The sequence below is a fragment of the Pleurodeles waltl genome, chromosome 1_2, assembly GCF_031143425.1.
Source record: "Pleurodeles waltl isolate 20211129_DDA chromosome 1_2, aPleWal1.hap1.20221129, whole genome shotgun sequence".
Taxonomy (NCBI): domain Eukaryota; kingdom Metazoa; phylum Chordata; class Amphibia; order Caudata; family Salamandridae; genus Pleurodeles; species Pleurodeles waltl.
The window spans coordinates 658,012,355-658,035,614 of record NC_090437.1 but is presented as its reverse complement, the minus strand read 5'-3'; the positions used below and the strand labels follow the sequence as shown (position 1 = coordinate 658,035,614).

The window sequence follows — 23,260 nt, the reverse complement described above, 5'->3', positions numbered from 1 at the left end:
GGGCCTCTTCACCACTCCTAGAAGGAATGTCACACACGACGCCTCGAGCCCTAGTCTCGTTACCTCCTCCACTTTACGCACCACCTCCTGCCAGAATTGATACACAATCTGACAGGACCAGGCCAAATGGAAAAAAGAAGCATCCAACAGGCCACATTTAGGACAACTCGCCTCCCTTGCTGGGTCGATCTTATTGAGCTGATCAGGTGTGATGTACGTTCTGTGCACAAAGTTAAAGTGTAATAGTTTGAACCTGTGGTTCCATGACACCAAACGCACTAGTGATAATGTCACTGCCCAATCCGCATCCTCCAAGGGCTATCCAAAATCACGCTGCCATGCCCTTCGCACTACGCTTGTAGGACCCAATTGGTCCCCTCGAAGGGCCTTATAAAACCAAGTGATCAGATGGGCGTCATCACCCCAATTCAATAGTCCATTCAACACCGACTAAGGTTTAGGGGCCAACGGAAATTCACACCAGATCTCCTTGGCCACACTCTCCATTTTGGCAAATTGCAAGAACTGACCTGCGCCCAGTCCGAAAGTATCAGGAGCATCCAAGAATGACGTAAAGTCTCAGTTGGGGTATAAATCTCCCACCACTGCACATCCTCCCAATCTCTAGGCTTCCATTGACATTAAGGCATCCATATCCCTAAAGGGGGCTAAGTCCCACATCTTTAACTCTCTATCAAACGGGGCACGTTTGAGAACCTTCTTGTCCGCCTGCCTCCATATCCAAGCAGTAGTTCTAACCAGATATGGTACATCTGACTCAGACCGGACACCTGACATTTGTAAATGCGCCAGCGTCGTCCCGCCCAATAATCCTACAAACAATCACTTCTCCCAGTTGTTCGAGTCCATCATCCACTTCTCAGCATGCTATAGGTGCCATAAATAGTAGTAATTTCTAATGTTAGGGATTCCCAATCTTCTCTCCTCCAACTCCCTCAGCATCGTCGACAATGCCACCCTGCTATGCCGCCCAGCCCATACCAACAAGATCAGCAAGCTATCCAGTCGATTAAAAAGTCAGGCAGGCAGCAGGAACAGTGAGTTCTGAACCAGATAAAGACACCTTGGCAAAAATACCATATTGGCTACAGCCGCTCTCCCCATTATCGAGAGTGGTAGTTTATTCCAGAATAGCACCAACCGCTCAAGACCATACACCACTCGTTCCACATTATGTTTTTCATGGGCTGCCACGGTTTGAGTCACCCAAATTCCCAGATATCTAAAGCTTTCAGTCTACCATCGGAACCCCACCCTCAGTAGCTTCTCCAGTGGGGCACCACAGAGAGAATCCAATGGGTAGAGGAGTGACTTCTTCCTAGTCACTCGAAGAAAGGACACTGCTCCAAAAGCCTCCAACAGCTGCACCAGCACAGGTCATGAAGATACACCAGCGCATCATCAGCTGCATATAAAGAGACAGTAAGTGTTGCCTGACCCACGCGGATACCCCAGGGCTCTAGCTCCCCTTGGTTCCAGATCGCCAGTGGCTCCACAGCTAAAGCAAAGAGAAGCGGAGAAAGCGGACAGCCCTGCCTAGTTCCCCTGCCAAACTTCCACGCTTCTGATAGCTCTCCCCCTACTCGAACACGCACAACGGGTGCAGTATATAGCAGTTGCAGCCATGAACAAAATTGTGGGCCAAACCCCATGCCCTGTAGCTAGTAGGTAGCCCCATTCCACCATGTCAAAGGCTTTCTCCAGGTCCAATGACACTAGTGCCATCTCATCTTTCCCACCCACTGTCTCGTGCAGTGCATGTGCCAGGTGACGTAAGTTATAGAATGTGCTGTGACTCGGAATGAAACCACATTGGTCTTCATGCACCAAACTCCAAATTACTCCTCGAAACCTAGTGGCCAATGTTTTGCAAAGGACCTTCACATCAATATTCAACATAGTAAGCAGGCGATAGGAGGAGGGATCACCTGGACCCCCCCAGGTTTAAGCATCAAACAGACAGTGCCCTGGTGCATGGCTTCTGGCAGGACCCCACGCTGTCGCGCCTCTTCAAATATCGCCAACAGCTTCTCCCGCAAAAATAGGGTAAACGCTTGATATAGCTCAATTGAAAACCCATCACCCACCGACGACTTAGATTTAGATATAGCCTCCATTGCCTCTACTGTCATGGCTGTTTCAAGAGCCTCCCTGCATTCCGGCTCTAAACGCGGCATCTGTATGAGCTGTAAAAACCCTGCCAACTCCTCATCTGGGACTACCGCACCCCCCAGCAATACTCTCTGCAGATGTTCCATCAATACCTTAAGTATATCCTTGCGCTTAGTAATCCTCATCTTTGGCATTCCTAATATACAATATGGGGGGATTCTCCACTTCTCTTTTTAGAATCCATGCCAATAATTTGCCTGAATTATCCCCCTCCCTATGCAAGCGCCGTCTATATGCTCAAAGTATAAACTTGCCTAGTAGGTTCCAGCAGTTGTTCACCATCTTGTACAGCCAAAGCTGTTCCATCTCAGCCTCCCACGTGAGTTGTGTCTGACCCTGCAACGCCACCAACTTGTCCTTCCATTCAGTAAGTTCTTGCACCATTTGTTTACGCACCACTCCAGCAGTACCCCTCACCACTGCCTTCAGCGCCTCCCATTCCGTACCTCTAGAATCTGTAGTAGACCAGTTTAGGTCCAAATAGTCCTTGATGGCTACTGCCACCTTATCACGACATCCAGCATCTTCCCGAATGCCCACAGGCATCCTCCAACTACACGTTAGCTCAGTAGTATCGGGTCCCCACCGCAGCTGCTTCAACACAGGTGCATGATCAGACAAAAACCTGCCCAGATGACCAACCTCCAAAATCTGTGATGGGTTCAGGCCACCCAGGAGAAACCGATCAAGCCTACTATGGATGTTATGCGTCTTAGAGTGACATGTAAACTCCGTGCCCTCAGTGTATAGTACCCTCCTTGTATCCTACAGCCCTAAATTGTGCATTACCTCCTCGTCATCAGTGGTATGGTCCTCAATCTGTGCGGGAGACGATCCTTTTCGCCATCCAGGATACAGTTATAATCACCCGCCCAAATAAGAGGCGCATCATCCCATCCCCCTATAATCTCAGGGATACCTTCATAAAAGGTGGGATCATCCACATTAGGTGCATAAATATTCAGAATGGTGAGGGGCTCCCCATCTCACAAGCACATACCTCCCCTCGACATCCACCTCACTGTATACATGGGTAAAGGGAACCCAAGGGGAGATCCATATCGTCACCCCTCTCGCGTAAGGGAAGAAAGACGAGGAGACCATCTGACCCCGCCACTTCTTCACCAACTTTTGAGTTTCCTCCTCACTCATATACATTTCCTGGAAATAGGCTATATGGACCATATGACATTTCAAAAAGGAATGCACCCTGTACCGTGTGGTGTAATTCTTCAGCCCCCTGACGTTCCACGTCAGTATATTAATCTGCTGTCCCATACCAAATAGGTTTTCCCGTCCAGTCCCACCTGCTCCTCATCCCTTTCCTCCCTACCAGGGAGTTAAACAGAGTGAGAGCCCATTCCATCTCCTGTACACACACACACGCACTGCTATTGTAACCTGCAAACATTTACACCAGAGACCAACCAAACAACCCAACACCCCAGTTCCCACCCTGGATGAACAGTAATTTAAACACATCAAACTATACTGTAGATCCATACATATGATTGCTGCCAGGACAACAGCCTAATCCCCAACTCCCCAGCTACAAGGTCCTACCACGACTGTGGAGTGACCACCCCCCACTCCGACCACTACAGTTATGTAGTTGAGTACCTACCCAGAGAACGCAGAAAACGACTTGCTCCCCCTCCATCATACAACTTATGAGCAAATTTAAAGCTTAACAGCGCCCCCTGTGTAGCAGACCCCCCCCAGCAACATTTCAGGCGCCGTCCACGAAGATCCACACCTTCCTTAAGAGAGCACCACGTCGGCATTCAAAAGTTCCTCACCCGGAACCATAGTTCCCATCAATCCATCCATCCAACCAGGAGTTACCACAGCCATTGTCCCATCTTGTTGAATCTCGACTCTGGCGGGGGCAACAATGTCCACTATCTGGTCTGCAGTGTCCTCCAGCTGTCTCTCCCGCAAGATCTCCAATCCAGGCTAGCCGGTCCCGAAGGGCAATGGACAGTCAGGCCAGTCCTCTCCATCCTACTAGGAGCAGCTTTGTCCCACATCTCCAGCCACCTCCAAACCTCCTACGGTCGATCGAAAAAGTGAGATTTCCCCCCGAAATCACCTTCAGGCCTGCCGGGCATAGCAACATCCACCTGACATTCATGGCACAGAGTTTGGCTTTCACCTCCATAAACCCCTTCCTAGAAGTCTGAACCTTGTTCATATAGTCAGGGTAAATGGAAATTTTACAGTTCTCAAAAATTGCTCTATCTGAGTCACGGGCTGCCCTCAGGATACACTCCCTATCCTTATAATTCAGTGGTCGGGAAATGATAGCTCTCGGGTGCGCCCCGGGACGAGGTGGCGCCACCAGGGCTCTGTGAGCTCGCTATACCACAAACACCCTAGACAATCCAACCGGTTGCAACACATACTTTGTCCAACTTTCCACAAAGCCTTCCACCTTAGCTCCCTCCGCACGTTCCGGGAACCCCAGCAAATGGATATTATTCCGACGTGACCTGCCCTCTGCATCCTCTAATCTGGCTTCCAACCTTCCGACCGTGGAATTGACCTGCGCAATCTGTTTGCGTAGAGAGCCCACCTCAGTCTGCAGTTCCACTGTGGAACCCTCTGCTACCTTGACCATCCTCCGGACCCCCAGACAGTGTCTGGCGCTGCAGCAGCGGTACAGGGGTGGTATATTGTTCAATGGTTTTCCCCTGCGATGTCATAGACTGCCGATGCCGTCCCATACCACGGCCTGCAAGGGACCACACAGCGTCCGCATCACAAGTAACCCTGATGAGGAGCAGGGGCACCTGACAGATACAGCCCCACTCGAAGCAGCAGGAGCAGTCACTAGGCTGTGCACCACGCAAGCCACCTGTCGTCAACAAGCCGCCCCGATGTCAGTATGTTCGTTCTTCCTCAGAGGTCCCAAGTAGCAAATTCCATACAACTGTACCAGGCAGGCCCACAACTGGGACACGAGCGCTTCACCGGCCAGCCAAGTCACCACTCCCTAGATTCCGTAGCACAACTATGCAGGCTGCACCATCATGTAGGTAAGCACGCGCCACTCAGAAGGAGATTTTTGTTTTTAAACATATGACAAGTTTAAAAGTTTATAAAGTTTTTAAAGTGCTTACTTTTTAAATTCCTGCTGAAGTTTTAAGTGGTACAGGGTTGGGGCTTACTTTTATTGTTTAAACTTGTAAACATTTCGCTTGTTACATGTTGTTTTTTGTTTAACAATATGAGGCGGAACTGAGGGTCTGTCAGAGCCCTTCTTCCGGTCCTCGCTTACAGACGCTGTAAAGTCAGCATTCTAGTCGACGCAGGTCACTAGACCTCGTGTCTTTAAATGAAAACGGGAGAGCGGCCGCGCAGCGGACGCTCCTAAGGCAAGCCCGTCTGCGCCCGTCCGCACCCGAACAGGCCCAGGGGACAGAAATTCTGGTCTTTTTTTTTAATAGAACTCTTTTTGACTCATTTGAAGGTAGGGGGCTGGCCAAATTTTCCAATCATAAAGCACCCTTAGATTGCAGGTCGGATTGGGTATGTGAGGTATGTAATTGGAAATTATGCGCTCCCCTGACCCTGAAGGAAGTCAGAGCGGAACGCAATAGCAAGGCGAAGTTAGGTAATTCAAATAAGGGGTCTAAAATGACTTATGCTAAGCCGCTTTATCAGGCACTGGTCAATGCTCGGTCACTTCCTAAACATAAACTAGAAATTAGGGAGATGCTTGAAGCTTGGCATATTGACTGTCTCTTTATAACAGAAACTTGGGGTAAGTTAGAGTCTGATCCTGATTTTATTGAAGCAACTCCCCCGGGTACATGTACTATAGATTGGATAGACCTGTGGGTTGAGGTGGTGGACTGGCTATTATTTGCCGAACTATGTTTTCCTGCATTTGGACAAACATTCCTTCCGAAACTTGTGAAGCAATGGCTTTTTAAGATTTCACAGAATGACCAGGTGTTTCTTGAGTGGTTACTGATCTATAGACCCCCTTGTTCTTTTGGAAAAAAAATTCAATCCTGGGTGTCCCTCTTGGAACCTATGGTTATGTCTCCCAAGATAATCATATTAGGAGATTTTAATATTCATTTTGATGAATCCTGTAATCCAATGGTCCAGGAATTCCTTGATTTTATGATAGCTTTAGATTGGATTCTTAAAGTTTCATCTGCCACGCACACAGCCGGTCATATATTGGATGAGGTTTTTGCACGTACTGATCTACGTATGGAGTTAACTAATTTTCAGTTAAGCTGGATTGGACCATCATCTCCTGCTGTTTCAAACTGCGTTGAACCGCACTCCCCCTCCTTCTAACAGGGAGAATCAAGTAATTAGACCGTGGAAACAAATTAAACAGGAAGAACTGGTACATGCCCTAGGAAAGGGCTGGATTAGGGACAACTTGCCTCTACTAGAAAGTCTCTATCAGGGTCTAGAGACTGTTATGTTTCAATTGGCTCCTCCCAAGCCCCTTAGGCCCTCTAGTCGGAACAAGTTGAATCAACCCTGGTTTACTAGTGAATTGAAATCTCTCCAGAGGAAATGTCGTCAACTTGAGCGACGCTGGAAATTGAATCCTGGCCCAGAGGAAAGGGACTTACTTAAGTCTACTTTTAAAATCTACAAAGCGGCCCGGTTCAAGGCCAAGTCTACCTTCTATACGGTTAAGGTTCAGGAGGCCTTAAATGCTCCGAGGGTGCTTTTTAAGGTGATCAAGGAATCATCTGCTCCCTCAAAGCCACCTGAACTAGTAAATACACAAGAGCACTGTGATAAGGTAGCAAAGCATTTTGAGAATAAGATTTTCTGTTCTTATGCTAACTTTGTCCCTCCTGAGGAAGGTAGGGAGCCAATCGCTTGGACCTCTCCCGATCCTGTAGCAAGTGAATTAATTCTGTCTGATTTTCATTGTTCGACCCAAGATGGTATTAGCAATTTGATCCTTAATATTAAGTCTGGCTCCCCTCTAGATCCTGTCCTCCCTCCGTGATTCAAATGGCCCCCGACTTTATAGCTCGGACTTTAGTTCCTATTTTTCAGGAATCCTTAGTTCTGGATGTTATCCTGCTGGATGGAAGGAGACCATAGTAGTTCCCGTAAAAAAGAAACCAGATGGGGACATGCAGGACCTTGATAACTTACGGCCAATTGAGCTCCTTCCTTTCTTTGCCAATATTCTGGAGAAGATTATGAATAGGGAACTAGCAGATTTTCTTGGGAAAGTGAAAGCTTTAGATCCTTCTCAGCATGGCTTCAGGAAAGCGCATAGTACGGAAACTGCTCTTATCTCATCCACCAACTCTATTCAAAGACACGTCGATGAGGGACAAGGTGCCATTCTTGTCCTATTAGATTTGTCGGCAGCCTTTGATACTATATCTCCTCAGATTTTGATGACCCGTCTTTATCAAGTAGGCGTCAGAGGTAGGGCCTTGAAACCGTTGGAATCCTTTTTAACTAATAGATGGACCACTGTGAGATGTGGTAATTTTGACTCCACACCTTATCTACTACCTTGTGGGACTCCACAGGGTTCCTCACTGAGCCCTACCTTGTTTAATGTCTATGTTGCCCTGGCTACCTTGGTCCGATCTTTTGGTTTTATCCCCACCCCATACGCAGATGACACACAGCTTATTATCCCAGTTAATAAAAACTGGGAGGAGGTGGCGGACCGCTTTAACCATTGTATGAAGGAGGTCAGTAACTGGATGGGGTCCAACTGGCTTAAATTGAATGCTTCTAAGACTGCAATTCTTTGCTTTGGATCTGGTGTTAAACATTGGAATCCGCGTTGGTGGCCATCAGATTGTGGCTCCCTTCCTATCCCTACCAATGTTAGCAAAAACCTGGGTATTATGTTTGATGATCAACTGTCTTTCAAATATCAGGTAAACCACACGGTTAAACATGTTTGTGGTTGAATAAAATGCTAAGGAAATTTTTTCCTTTTCTTCAGTACAAATGGAGGGTTGCTGCCACTTTAGATCTGGTAGTGTCTAAAGTGACTATTGTAATGTCTTGTTTCTTAATCTAGATAAAGGCCTCCTTAATAGGCTGCAGCTGATTCAGAATTCAGCTGCCAGAGCTGTTCTTAATCTTTCTCGTTGGACCTCAGTCAGAAGTAGTCTTAGACAATTACACTGGCTTTCGGTGGCCCAACTGATTATTTTTAAATCTCTTTGTTTGTCTTATAAAGCAGTGCATGGCCAAGGTTCAAAATACTTGTCCGCTAAATTATTTTGGTACAAACCAAAGAGATATCTTAGATCATCACCAGCCTACAATATTCAGGTTCCCCGGACTAATAGAGTGAAGTGGGGTGATAAAGCCTTCACTGTAGCTGCAGCCATGTGCTGGAACTCCCTCCCTCTAAACATTAGGGCAGAAAATAGTTATTTACGTTTTAGGAAATTGATTAAAGCATGGCTCTTTCCTAACTAATCTTTGTTTTAATTTCTGTGGTTTGGGGGTTTCCTGATGAGTTCAGTGTCGTTTTTACCTATGATAGCGCTTCGATGCTCTTTGTGAGCCGGAATGCGCTTTATAAATATACACACATACATACATATATGTGTCCAGGAGCTACAAGCTGCTCCTTCAATGCCCCCACTCAGCCAATCCAGAGTTTGTCGCCAGGTCCCCACTCCTCACCATGCACCAGGACGAACAGGTAGGCCCAGGCAGGGCCCTCCACAGGCACTCGAGCGCACAGGCCTGCTCCAAAGCCGGGCCGCATCACCCCAGCAACCAGCTCCGCCTACGTCACAGCACCTCCCCACCTATGCCGCTCCAAGGCGGCTCGCCCGACAGGGCCTTCGTGCACACACCCCTTCTTGTCGCGCAGCCTGGAGATTTCCCGGCCGATCCACTCAGTCTGAGAGCTGCGGACCTAAGCCTTCAATCCGGGAGACATATTGCTTGGCTACGTCCCCCAGTGTAAAAATGTATTTTGATCTACGAAGATCTTTGTGCTGTTTTTCTGTATTGGTGGACATACCAAAGACATTTCTATTTTTCTCTTGATTGCATCACACGCTAGGTCAGTGTTTTATTATGTAATCTTGTGCAAGTGCAGGTGTGTTATGTTTATGAACATGTTATTGGTGTGTTTTTAGTTTGGATGTTGGTGTGGCTCATGACAGTGTCATTAATTTGGTCATGCTTTGCCAACTATGGCTTTGAATCACTGTTTTACCCATGTTGATGATGAGGAAGTTCTGTATAGAGTGCGGTGTTTGAGTTTATAGGTGAGATTGTGTGTTGTGTTATGTTTGGCTGTAGAGTAAAGTCGAAAGGCCAAAATTGGGTTATAAGAGTTGAATTTGTAGCATGTGGAAAGTGCTGTCTATTATTTAATGGATGCAGGTTGTACAGTAGTTTTGGATTTGGATGGAAAAACTACTTAGCTCACACGAGTGGGGGAGGATTAGTGGTGTTAGATTGAATCAAATTATTCTCCAAAATCGGACTCACCTCTATACATTAGTTAGGTATTGGGTGGTGCTTAGTTATAGCATGTAGAGAGCCTTGGTTGTGTGGTGGGAGAGCAGCTCAAGGAGAAGCAGTTCTATCTTCTCAGTTATACAAATTTGAGAGCACTGGCTGGCGTAAACTCAGGACATTATTAAAGTGATTATCAAGGCATTGGTCGTTCTACCTTTCACCATTGTATGTTTCAAGATAACCAGGCATGTAAGAGCAAAGTGCAGAAGGCTGTTACATAATCAGCATTTGTAGAGCATTTTCAATCTTCAGTACAGCACTGAAGCACATTCCTAATCTTAATGTACTTTTGAAAATTCAGAGTCTTTAGAAAAGGGTAAGTTGAATGAAACAGAGCATGTTAGAGGATTAAAATCAAGGGCAGTCTGTTGTAGGGGTAGTAGGCCCTGGAGAGCTGAAAAGCTGAAGAGGGAGTGACTGAGAGTTAGAGCTGCAGTTAGTTGTGCTCTTCCCTTAATTTTCCTCAGTGTTCTGATGTCAGGGAGAGCAGAGCTTCCAGGATTCATGGAGGTGTGTTCTTCAGGATGCTGAAGGCTCTCCAATAACAGGTAAGTAAGCTTAAGGTGGCCAGGAGTATGGGTGCGCCGAATTTTTAACATTACTATGCGGCAGCACAGCTACAATGGCCGCTATACTGGATGAACAGACCTGAGTCATCGGAGGCAGTACACATACACAGCTGAAAGGTGTTCCTATTTACACATGGCTAACTGACCGTACAGTGAAACACACTACTGACAATTATTTGTAGATGGCAGCACAAGCCTGTTGGCGGCGATACGTACAGGGGAAGGGTCCGGCTCCCCATACTCACCCCTCATTCCCCTGGGCCAGATACCAGGAGGAACACTCTACTCAGAACTCTCTTCCTAACACCATGGGTGGAAGCAGGGATAGAGACAGTGGGTGATTGTTTTGATGATGGTGTTTTGATGTCTTTTGAAACTATCAGGGACCTTGCCTCGGCGGACCAGGTCACTTTATGACATATTATACCATATGTCATTTGATTAAAAAAGCATGGGTGGGGGGAGACCAGAAACCCGTGACCTCTCCCACTCTACACTTATTGCTTTCAGATAGTGGCTTAACAAAAGTAATTACTAACTTATATAAAGCCCTAACTAAAGTGGATGACAATAGTCTTGAGGCAGCAAAGCAGAGATGGAATGCAGTCCTCCCTACACCTCTGACCCCGAGGCATGGTCTGTGGCCCTTCAACAGGTGCAACGAGTATCACAAAACCCTAGGTTCCGTTACACCCAGTTTAACTTTGTACACCAGACATAGCTGTCCCCATTCCGTATTCATTGCATGTACCCTGCATCTAATCCGGCATACCCCCGTTGTGGGCTTCAAACAGCACACTTTTACCATATGGTGTGGGATGGTATGCCCCTGCAGAAAGTTTGGCATGACATCGTGACAGATATTACTGACATTACGGAGCATGTGTTTCCATTGGAACCAGAATCTTGTCTTTTGGGGATACGAATTAGAGCCAAGCAACATATATACATTCATAAGTTTGCTGACTTGGCATTCATTATGTACAAACGGTGATTGCTATGAACTGGAAGGCGCCTAGAGTACCAGAGCTGAATAGATGGCGTGCTATGACATTGCGATGAGCACGGACAGAGACACAAGTGTTGCGTGCCTTGCGGGATAAGGGACAGGCACGCACAGGTTATGACACTTGGGAGGAGCTTGTTACTAATTTGGAAGTTAAAAATGACGGGCGCCCGCCGTGTCTCACTGAGTTGTGGGAGCGATGTCCGTAGGGTCTTAATCTCTGGAGTTTTCCTGTGATAAGGAGGGGACATTGGGAAGTTGAGAGGGATCTTTGTTTTCGTGAGTGTGTTGGTGATGCACACACTCAAATGACACCAAAATTGATCTGCTTAATTGTTTCAACCTTCACTGCTGAACAGTAGTGAGCTGGACTGGATATACAGGACTCAATGCTTGTAACATGCTAGGAAGACCAAGACAATGGTTGGGAGGTGGAATAGGCTGGACGCATCCAGAGCATTCAGGGGTGACACATGATACTGCAATGAACCATGTAGCTATCGCTTGCCTGTGTTGTTGCTGTCTAATGATAGATATGTAATATGAATCAGTGAATAGATGCTCGGTTAACCTATGAAATGTGATACGAATTAACCCAGTTTCTGCATTTGTGACTGACAATATGTGTTGGAAGTAATAAAATAGATTTATATTAAAAAAAAAAAGGTGGCCCAGATTAAACTATTGGAGTATAGGGCTGTCACCTAGGTGGCTTTTGTAGTGGAGCCTCTATGTTCTCAGTCCAAATAGGGCCTGGCCTCACATTTGGGTGCATTTCAGATACAAGGTGTAGGCCTCTGTCCATTTGATGGTCAGATATCAGTATCTTGGGCTTCTATGGGAGAATTATGTTAAGCTGTGAGAATATGTTCAAAGAGCCCCAGGGTCATTGGGCTGAACTGTAACAAGTGTGGTCTAATACCTCTGGTGTCATAGGGTCTCCCTAGTGTTTTGCCAAAACTCCAGTCCACGCACATCCCTTTATCACTTAACACAGGAAATCTATAAAATATCCCAGCTTGCTAGACCTGTAAATAGCTGTTGTCAGAAGCTAGAGCGTGGAAATAGAACACTCAACCACCTAAATGAATAGTACATAATACAGAGGTTACACATAAGGCTTATAGGCAAATAAATGCTCGGCAGAGGCAGGAGTAGATATTCGGAGTCAGGCTGACCATTTTTGATCAAACTGAGAAAGAGATATTTAACAAATACAGGCTAAGTAGCACTGTGATTTTGGATTTAATTGACTTCTTAAAGCCACACCTTGAAAGTAGTACTCTGCGCAGCAACTCCATTCCCAACCTTGTCCAGGTCCTATGCTCGTTACACCTATTAGCCACTGGTAGTTACTAGGATGTGGTAGCTGTTGCAGGTGAGGTGTCGCAAAGTGCGCTCTCGTGTTTCTTTCGCTCTTTACACAGTGCCATGATCCTCAATATCCACCACCACATTTACATGCCATGTAATGATGAGGAAATGCGTATGACAAAATTGCAATTTTACCACATTTCTAAATTTCCCAAGGTTTCTCTTCTCTATGTATATCAATGGCATTGACAAACCACTTCAATTTCTTGGTACTGACTTCCCCAGAGCAGGGCCTAGATCGCTTTCAATTTCGTTATATGCAGATGTTTTTTTTCTTCTACCCTTAACTCCAGGCAGTCTCCAAGCGCTCATTAATTCTTTTAGTGACTTCATGGAAGGAATGAACCCTGAAGATTAATCAGGGCAAGACATTTACAGTGTCATGCCCCACCAAAAAAGGGAGATCCTATCCCTTTTATTTAGGGGCAGAAAGGATTTTAAGCACAAAGCACTTTAACTACATTGGCCTTTTCATTGGATTTTCAGATAAAGAGGTTTGGAAAATGCAATAAAATTTTACTGTCACTAACGTGGTCAGGAATAATGAAGCTATTTTTAGATTTGCCGCTAAGCTCGGGTTGAAGTGTATACCGGATATAATAACATTATATATTGCCAAAACAATTGCCGCTGCCACATATGGGATGGGAACCTTGGGACAACACACCTTGCAAATGCAGGGATACAAAGTTGCAAGAAGGCTGTTATCGGTTCCTAAATCAACCTCCAGTATCATTATCCATTTAGAACTCAGTGTACAGCCCATAACAGAGTTTCTAGAAGTGAGACCGCTGCTGCTCTGACATGCATTCTGGACAAAAAATGAAGCTATTCTGACCTGAGAAATTATAAGGGTCTGTATGTCACTAGATGAAGCATATAAGCTTCTGTTTGTACAGGCCCTGTACACTTTAGCTGATAATAATATGAACCTGTGGGAGCACCCGGGGGAAATAGGTTGGTTTTCCAACTGGCCAAGGAAAAAATGGGTCATATAACAAGAAGAAGGGCCAAGTCCCAACCAACAATTGCACTATATACATTGTTTAAAAGTTTCTGTGGACTGCAGCTTACATGGGAACGGTTCATAATTCCTACCACAGGTTCCTAGTGACTAGATTGTGCTTGCCAATCTTCCATCATCTGATGGCATTCCCCACAGGCTCTGCTTGGACATCCAAGAACTATAAGTACCTTTGTGACAATGCAACCCAAAATCTACAAAGCATGTAGTTATTTTCTGTAAATTTTACAATGAAGGCATGAAAAAGTACTTAAGGCCTCTTTTTTAAGTGAGGGACTACGTTCACACATAACAGCTTAGCAACTTTTGATAGATACGCAAGATAAAAAAGCTAGTTTTTCCCTTGTGTCTTTTCTTGCCTAGATCAGTGGTTCCCAACCTTTTAACTTCTGTGGACCCCCACTGGAACCCAGGAACCCCCACTGAATCATTATTGGAAATGGGGAACCCCCCCCCCCTCTGAGTCATTAATGAAAGCTGGGGACCTAGGGCCAGATGTAGCAAACGTTTTGCGACTCGCAAACGGCAAAATTTGCCGTTTGCGAGTCGCAAAACGCGTATCCCAATGCAGAAATGCATTTTGCAAGTCATTACCGACTCGCAAAATGCATTTCAGACTCGCAAATAGGAAGGGGTGTTCCCTTCCTATTTGCGAGTCGCATTGGGAAATGGCATCGCAGTTACCATCCACTTCAAGTGGATGGTAACCCAATCGCAAATTGGAAGGGGTCCCCATGGGACCCCTTCCAGTTTGTGACTGGAGCCCAAAATATTTTTTCAGGGCAGGGAGTGGTCCAAGGGACCACTCCCTGCCCTGAAAAAAACCCGAAACTAAAGGTTTCGGTTTTTTTTTTAAGTGCAGCTCGTTTTCCCTTAGGGAAAACGGGCTACACTTAAAAAAAAAAAAAAAATGCTTTATTTAAAAGTAGGTCGCTAACATGGAGGTCTGCTGACGTCAGCAGGCCTCCATGTTAGCGAGTGCCTATACTCACAATGGGGCCGCAATTTGCGACCCACCTCATGAATATTCATGAGGTGGGTCATTGCGACCCCATTGCGAGTTGCAGTCGGTGTCTGAGATACCGTACTGCATAGCAATTTGCGACTTGCAAATTGCGAGTCGCAGGGACTCGCAATTTGCAAGTCGCAAATTGCTTTTTTCCTACATCTGGCCCCTAATCTTTTAATATTATTTAATTTACTAACCACTCGCGGACCCCTGAGGAGGCTTCGCGGACCCCCAGGGTTCCCCAGACCACAGGTGGGGAACCACTGGCATAGGTGATTACAATTAGGAAACCATTAAGGGACATAGGGTAGATACATATATGATTTGATACCTTTCTATCACTAATGTATTTCGCACTTTCTTGATCCTTACTGTTACTTTAAAAATGTTACTTGTATTTTATTTTTTATACTAATATTTTAACTAATAACTTTCGGGAGGGCTTATTACACATTTAGATTACTGCTATTTTATGTGGTTTTATGATAATATTTTTCTATGTGGCAAATAAACGTTTTTGAATCAAAATGAGTCCTTAATATACACTGATTTTGTTTTTGCACTTCCTCGGACAGCCCTGTTTGTGAGGAACCCTACCAGACTTTGCTTTACAGAAGAAAACATAATTACAAAATAAAACATCATTCTCACTGAGCTGATGTAATGTTCATGGTGGAGAAGTCTGTCTTTACTTTACCTCATTTCCTATTTGATGAAAGGTTTTGTGGGACTTTGCCAATTCAAACAGAGTTTAAAGGTACCTTTCATGTCAATATTTTGTATCAATTAATACAATAATACAAGTAAACCACTGTAGTAACTAAAGGCAACACAATAGCACCATGCAGTCTGATATTCTAAGTCATGTTCTTATGGAAATGTTGCTGTGCTAGAAAATGAGCAATGAAACAAATGAAAAAGGCGGTCTTATCACATCATTAATCTTCAAGTAATACGCCTAGGGTGACAATCAGAGAATCAATTGTGTATGTCCATCAGTACTCTAGGTTCACAACTAGTAATTGATACCTATACTACTTGGAGCATAGTTGCGATTGGGTAAACTGATAATAGACTAATGACTGCAATGAGTACTAGGCTAACAGGCACATCGCCAGTAAACAAATGCAAGGAGGAAAAGTAATGGGAGAGGACAGTAGTGTGTAGAACACACAGGGAGAAATAGAGACAGCCAATTACCCAACAAAGTACAGCATATGCAGTTAGCCCTATGAGAAGAGCAAGGCACAGTACTGGTTTATCTCTGAGAAAGGCCTGTCTACATGAAGGTTGTTATCTCTTATTTGAGGGAGTTTGTATTTGTTTTGAAAACATAAATGGATCATGTTCCAGATTAGTTGCCCAGAGGTGTTTTAGGAGAACAAATGCTTTTAATGTATATTCCAACATTTACTTGTGTAACATATTCACAGACACAAGATTTTTGGGAATGTTTCAAAGCATTTTTTTTCAAGTTGAGAGCGATTAATAAACAGAGAAGTAAAATATCATGCTTGTTTTGTAGAAAGTTTGAAGCGTGTTCAGTGAAACCTACACATATCTTCTTGGGGTTCATTTTGAGTTCACTATTCAAGATTCCTTTTAATTATTTTTCAGTTTCCTCCCTGTAGGAGTTTGTTTTATCACAATGATATCAAAGATGCAGTTGTGATTTGTTATTTTACCTACATATCGTGTAGTCTTAACTGGCCTTACTAATAGATAGATACCTCAAAGGCACCATTAAGTTAGTACAATCTCAGCAGCAAATTTGATAATTGTATGGTAGCCTGATAAATTAACTTTGTATCTTTGCAGGGAGCAAAAGTCTGGACTACAATATCTCACAACATTCCTCGCCTGCAAAATTAGCTTCCTCGTGTATTGTGCAATATTAGTTTCAAATAGCCCCCATCTCCTTTATGAAAAAGATCTTGATCATTTGTGGATTGAAATGCTTCTGGAAATATAGGGACATTCTGTTTAGAGCCTGTTGGTTAATGGATAAAAAAAATTACGTCTGGCGGAGCTTAGTAATCAGCATGGTACTAATATCACAAACTGCAAATCTTAACCAGCTACAAAAAAGGAATACCAGGAAGTGACGGGACAAAATATTAGAACCATTTGGAACCTTGCATGAAAAAAGCCTGTGAAAACCTGTGCCATATCAGTTCAAAATGACTTTGTAACTGAAACCCAATACAATAGTCTTGCCTTCCTTCCTAGCAAGCAGCGTCCTTCATCAGATTCTTAAATTTGTGAAATTAAGTAGGAAATCAATCTTATACATGCAGTTTTGGTCTAAATGACTGAGCCGTTGCTGGAATTGTGGAGCAAAGAGGGTGACAGGGCATATAAGACCCATTTTATATTGCATTTGCGTTCTACGATCCACAGTCCATGCTTTTACTCTGCTACAGAGCTTACTGTATGTGCCTCAAATTGGGGGTGGAGGGAATGGGCACATGGGTCATTTTGAAGTATTAAAATTCCCAATTATCTAATTTAATGACCTCATGCTATGTCTTTCACCTCAGGGGTTTAGTGACTGCAAACAAGCCCCTGGGGCGGAAGCCACAATCCTTTATATGCTGTTTATTTTTTGTCTCTTTTGATATATGTTTAAGTTTGGATTTGTTTCTGCTTTTAAGAGCTTGTGGATATGTCCTTAGGTATGGTAAAATAGTAACAGTATCATATTAAAAAGGGTATTTTACACTTAAAGTTTTTACATCACAGCAGAATTGCCCTGATTCTTGCCTTTGTTTGCAGCTTTCATTTTTCACCACCGTTTTTTCCACAGAGCTTCAATGCACGGCGCTTCCTTTGCCTGCCGGGTTGCGTGCTCAACCCAGGCATTGTCGGATCCCCACCGTAACAGCCAAGACGTCCTCCCTGTGGGGTAGCACAGAGGTTGCCACTATCAGCGGACAAACAATGGCTCCTACTGCTAAGCTGCACCTATGGTAGAGTATAGCCCCGCCTGCTGCTTAGAATTGGCGCAAACATAGTGGGCCCAGGCCAAAAAGATGCCTCTATAAAAGATCTCCCAAACATGCCAGCAAGCAACAAAACGGACCACCACAGGGAGATGTCCCCCTCGCAAGCACCCTTTGCAAATGGTACCAGTCTCATCACTCCCACTGAGTACGGGCCAATCACACACACATTGTTGGAGAACCTTTTTAGTGTATTGCAAGCCGACGTTGCAAACCTTAAACAGGAAATGGCTGCAGACATCAAGGGCCTTACAAGGGACAAGAGCGAGTTCAGCAAAAGGTTTACCAGCATTGAACAAACCAGGGATGCACGCAGTGAGGAATTTGACACACACAGTTGTGAAATCTTGGAACCACACAATAAGAACGAGGTGTTGCGCTACCAAGTTGAAGACCTTGAAAACCGGTCCTGGAGGGCCAACATAAGGATTAGAGGTGTCCTGCTGTAAGCTGCTGCAGGAGGACTGGAAGATTATGTCTGCAGACTCTTTCACCATGTAGCACCGGACCGGGCCACCCAGTCTCCTGGTCAACCCCAAGACATTTTAACAAGCTTGCACTACTACCAGGAGAAAGGCACTATTGTGGCAGCTGCACGATACCGCAACACTATAAACTTTGAGGGTACCAAAGCCTGGTTGTAGCGGGACCTTTCTCCAATCACCCTGCAGCGTCGCTGTTTGCTGCGACCTATCACATAATGTCTGCAGGAGAAAGGGATCTGCTATCACTGGAGGCATCCATTCTGCCTCACATTTGAGTGGAACAATGAGATGCAAAGAGTGCGCGCGTTGGACGAAGCAAAGACGGTGTTGAATTTAGATGACAGGCAAGTGGCGGAGTTCTTCGGTTCTGCTCCACGGCGTCCTTTACGCTCTTCCACGGGCTTCAAACGTTCCACGCTAAAGTAGAAGACAAAAGCAGCCAAACCCTCTGACATGGAGAGCCGCTAAAAGCAAGCAGCCCTCATCCTCCAACTCCAAAATAGAAATGCTGCCGCCGGACCGGAAAATGATTGATTGGCGCCTATCCCACGGTGTGAGCTACATGGGCCCTTCTCCAGATACCTGCACAGTTGAATGCTTCTCTGCGGCAGTACACAACCTGATTGGGACCCAGCTCCACAGTACTGGATTGCTTAGTACCGCCTGTAGAGCTCACACTCTGTGGATTGATGCTCGACCGACTTTGGATGCTGAGAAATGGACCCCTATTGAGTTGGCTACGGCGACCTCGGGGAGAGGCTGCTTCAGTTCTGTTGTTTATTGTTGTTTCTTATAGCATTTCTCTTATTCTCTCCCCCTATACTTCCCAGCTATTGCTTATGCTGAGTTGTGGCCTTTACACACTATCACTATGCAGACCACCACCCAGGCTTACCATAGCTATTCATTGGCCTCGCTCAGCACATGCATCCCCTCAGGACATGAACGATGGTCCACATAATTACCTGCAATGTTAGTGGCCTCAAAGCACCTGCAAAACACCTGACACTCCTGACTATGCTGCGGGAATCCAAGTGTGATATTGGCCTCGTTCAGGACACACATATCCTTAAGGCAGATTTGAAGCGCTTGCGATCCCATTGGTTCGATCGCCAATATTTATCATCCACCACAGGGAAAAAAGCATGGGCAGCTATTCTAGGAGCATTCTACTTCCAGGGTAGGATTGTGCAGACGCAGGCTGAAATACCTGGTAGACTTTTGTCACTTTGCATCGCCATGCAGACATAATCATTTACGCTTGCCACCTTAGACTACCAGTAAACTTTTATCCTAGACAAGCTGGGCCAGGTGATCGCCACAACAGATACTTGTGTACTCATTGGGGGGGGGGACTTTAACTTAGTCCCTGATGCCAACATGGATAGGTCACTACAATGGGCAAGACACACATGTATGATTTCTCCAGAAGGCTGGAGCAACGGGGCACTTATGGACTCACAGATGTCTGGCGCAAGTGTCACCCTACAGAAAAGGCATTTACCTTTTTTCCGCTGCACATTAGACCTATGCTAGACTGGATCTCTACCTTATGACTCCATGCAGCTACTGCTGCGTTTGATACTGGAGGAGCAGCACTCTCAGATCATGCCCCACTTAACATCACGGGACACCTGCCAGGCCTGACCCCCAGCACCATACCTGCCGCCTTAATTATAGGCTCTTAGCATATGGACAGGCCTCGAAAAACCATAATAAATGTAGCTAGACCTGCAGGTCGAGTAACTTTAATAATCTTCTCGACCTAACTTAAATGTAATGGGCCTCAAATAGTGTGATCCTAGGCAAATAGTTTAGAGTCGCCTTTTTCTTCAGCCTCACTTATGATTGCACCTTCAAATATGTGAGTTCAGCATTTCTGCAGTTCAAGAAACCTCCTTTGTTTAAGTGGATTCAAGTTTGCTGCATATATAACAAGAATCTAGCCCACATATAGGGGACACATGACCAATGACTTGATTTTAGTTTACTAATAGCATTGCAATCAGAGCAGTGTTTCTCAGTTTGTTTAATCACTCACTTTTGAAAAAATATATTACTAAACCATGATGTGGTAGCATACTGTCATCTACACACAGTAGATTTCCAAGAAATGTCAAAAAACCTTTCCACTAACTTGCAGTTTTACTGATAAATCTATATAGTGTAGTATTAACAATCTGTGAAAATTGGGTTTCAGAAAACATATCCTTTGCACATCAACATATAAAGTATTCTGATATGTTTTATCCTATTAAAATATTTTTTTTCATTACACGGAAATATAAAAAATTGCCTTTCACAACTGCTGATATATATTTTGAAATGTTTGTACAGTTGACTTAGTCATTGAAATGTGTGTTAGGAAAAACCTGACATCCTGTAGCCTTTTATCTCACTCTAAGCAGCAGGTCAAACATCTCAGTACAAATTCCTGGAACTCTGCAGTCAGAAGGAAAATTAATTGTAAGACAAACTGACTTTTGACCCTTGTCTGTGAACACAGAGGTAATGTGACATACATGAACAAGATTTAAAGGCATCTTTTATTGCCCCTCCACTTTCTGACTTAACAGAGCACCTGTTCTTTGTCAACTCACCAGAAGGGGCGAATAAGTCCTAAAAATAGCTCAACCTGATAAAATATGACTCGCCATAGCTTGTGGTCGAGTAGACTTTTCGAGCCCTGAAGAGGCGTATGTTAAAGAGATAAAGGAAGCAATCAGCAACTTCTTAGAAACCAACGACAACCCTGATATCACCATAGCACTTTTATGGGACACCCTGAAGGCAGAGCTCAGAGGCACGTTGATCGCAATGGTTGCGTATTTAAACAGGGATAGAAGGGACATTAGGGCCACAATTGAGGGGAAGGTGAAAGAAGTAGAGGAGGCATACAATCAGGCTCACATAAGGTACTTTCCGAACTTACAACATCACGTACACAGCTTGAGCCCTTCGATATGGATTGGGCAGAATATTCTGTGCTACACGCCAAACAGAACTACTATGTCCGAGGTAAAGCAGGTCGCCTCTTGGCACACTGTTTATGTGCCCAAGCTGCACAACAGCGGGTGACTTAAATAGAGGGGCCACAAGGCGAGCAGCTCCTCCAAGACAAACAAATTGCCTAGTCCTTTGAGCGCTACCATGCCGCCCTTTATGCCGCTGAAGATCTAGCAGAGTAAGAGGCATCCTCCTACTTGGTACAAGCCCCTTTGGAGAATTTAATACCACACAGTGCTTCCCACTTGGACCGTGACATTCAGTTAGATGAGGTGTTGACTGCAATTTGTCATTTACAGTACGGTAAAGCTTTGGGGCATGGCGTCTATACCTCTTATTTCTATAAGCTCTTTGCTGCCTCCCTGGCTCCTATACTTACCAAATTATACAACTAATTTAGCACTATGGGCTTCCTAACAGACACTATGAAACTGCCCAACATAACAGTGCTGCCCAAGCCTGGCAAGGACCCAGTACATTGCGCATAATACTGGCCAATTTCATTATTAAATGTGGACTAAAGAGTTTTACCACCATGTTGCTAACCCTCCTGGCTCCACATATGCAAGGCCTCATAGATTCAGACCAAGCTGGGTTTACTCCTGAGAGGAATTGAAGTGACAATATGAAATGTCTATGCCACCTCCTAGATAAAACTCAACATTCCTGGGTTCCAGCACTGTTGCTGTCAGTGGATGCTGAGAAGGTGTTTGACTGGATACATTGGCCCTACCTGTTGGAGGTGCTGTGGAAGATGGGCCTTGGAAAGAGGTTCAGACACTGGGCCGGATGTAACTATAAGAGTCCCCAGGCGACTGTGTGGGTTAGTGGCTTGACATCCTCCTCTTTTAATATTGCCTGTGGTATGCAACAAGGCTGCTCCTTGTCCCCATTGCTTTTTGCCCTGTATATGGAGCCTTTAGCGTAACGTATTCGTAGGAATCCCAAGATAACGGGCATCGCAATGGGAGGTAGAGATCATAAGTTGGCTCTCTACAAAGACGACCTGATGATACCCCTGACCCCTTTGATGGAGGACCAGGAGGCTTTCGGGAAAGCCTCTGGGTTTAAAGTCAACTTCCAGAAATCGCAGATTCTCAATTTAACTGTCCGACAGCGGACCAGCTCAACATTAAACTTCTCTTTCCCTTCTCCTGGGCAACACAAGGGGTGATATACTTAGGGCTCCAAAGTCAAGCTACACCAACACAGACAGCAGAGAGAAACTACGTTGCCCTCCTGTCGAAAGTGTAGTCCAGCCTTCCTTGGTAAAACGATACACTCTCCTGGTTCGGGCGCCTAGCAGCTATTAAGATGACGCTGCTGCCTAAGATTTGTTATGTTGTGCAGACCTTACCTTTGCAACCCCCTCCACAGGCACTCAACAAACCACAACATCTTCTAGAAGACTACATCTGGGTGGGTAAAAAAGGACGCATAGCCAAAACAGGCATACTTATCTCAAAAATAGGGTGACCTTGGGGTTCCCCACCTTACGCACTACTACCAGACCTCACAACTACAATACATTGTAGAATTGAATAGGCCCCTCTCGGAGAACCACTGGTGCTTCATTGATCAGGCAGTTGTGGGGGTCCATATTTAGAAGATGCCTTGGCTACCCAAACATCACCTAGCAGCTGTGTGTATATCTCACCAGTCCTTAGAGCCACAATAGGGATATGGGACACGGTTCATATCCTGAAAGGGTTATCTATGCGCATATCCCCACAAACGCCATTTATCTGCAATCCACACTTGCCCCCAGCAAGCCAGGCCATTAGCTACATACAATGGCAACAGACAAACTGCAAACAAATATGTGACTTTTTTAATCACACAGGGCAATTGGGCTTATCCCTGGTTCAGTGCCATTAAAACATCCCATCACCGCCCACTGGCAGTACGTGGATGTATGTCACTGGGTTACTCAGCCCTCCATTCGCCCACATGCTAGCCGTGCTTTATTGCCATTTGAGAAATGCTACTCACTAGAAATACTGATAAGCATCTCCTCTCCGACATATATGCCTTCCTCATGGCATTACAAACCTAGGTCAAATCATGAATGCAGCTGCGCTGG

General features: G+C 45.1%; 1 protein-coding gene across 3 annotated transcripts in view; it reads left to right on the top strand.

Annotated features, from left to right (window-relative positions):
- Nucleotides 1–23,260, top strand: part of ELMOD2 (ELMO domain containing 2) — a 97,431-nt gene that overhangs the window by 12,280 nt on the left and 61,891 nt on the right. Inside the window, exon 2 of one of the 3 annotated variants that reach the window (XM_069242592.1) lies at nt 15,260–15,441. The exons of the other annotated variants lie outside the window; for them this stretch is intronic. Within the exon in view, the coding sequence (XP_069098693.1) occupies nt 15,397–15,441 (45 nt within the window). The 5' untranslated portion in view covers nt 15,260–15,396. The remainder of the gene's footprint in view (nt 1–15,259; nt 15,442–23,260) is intronic. 3 annotated transcript variants of the gene reach the window in all.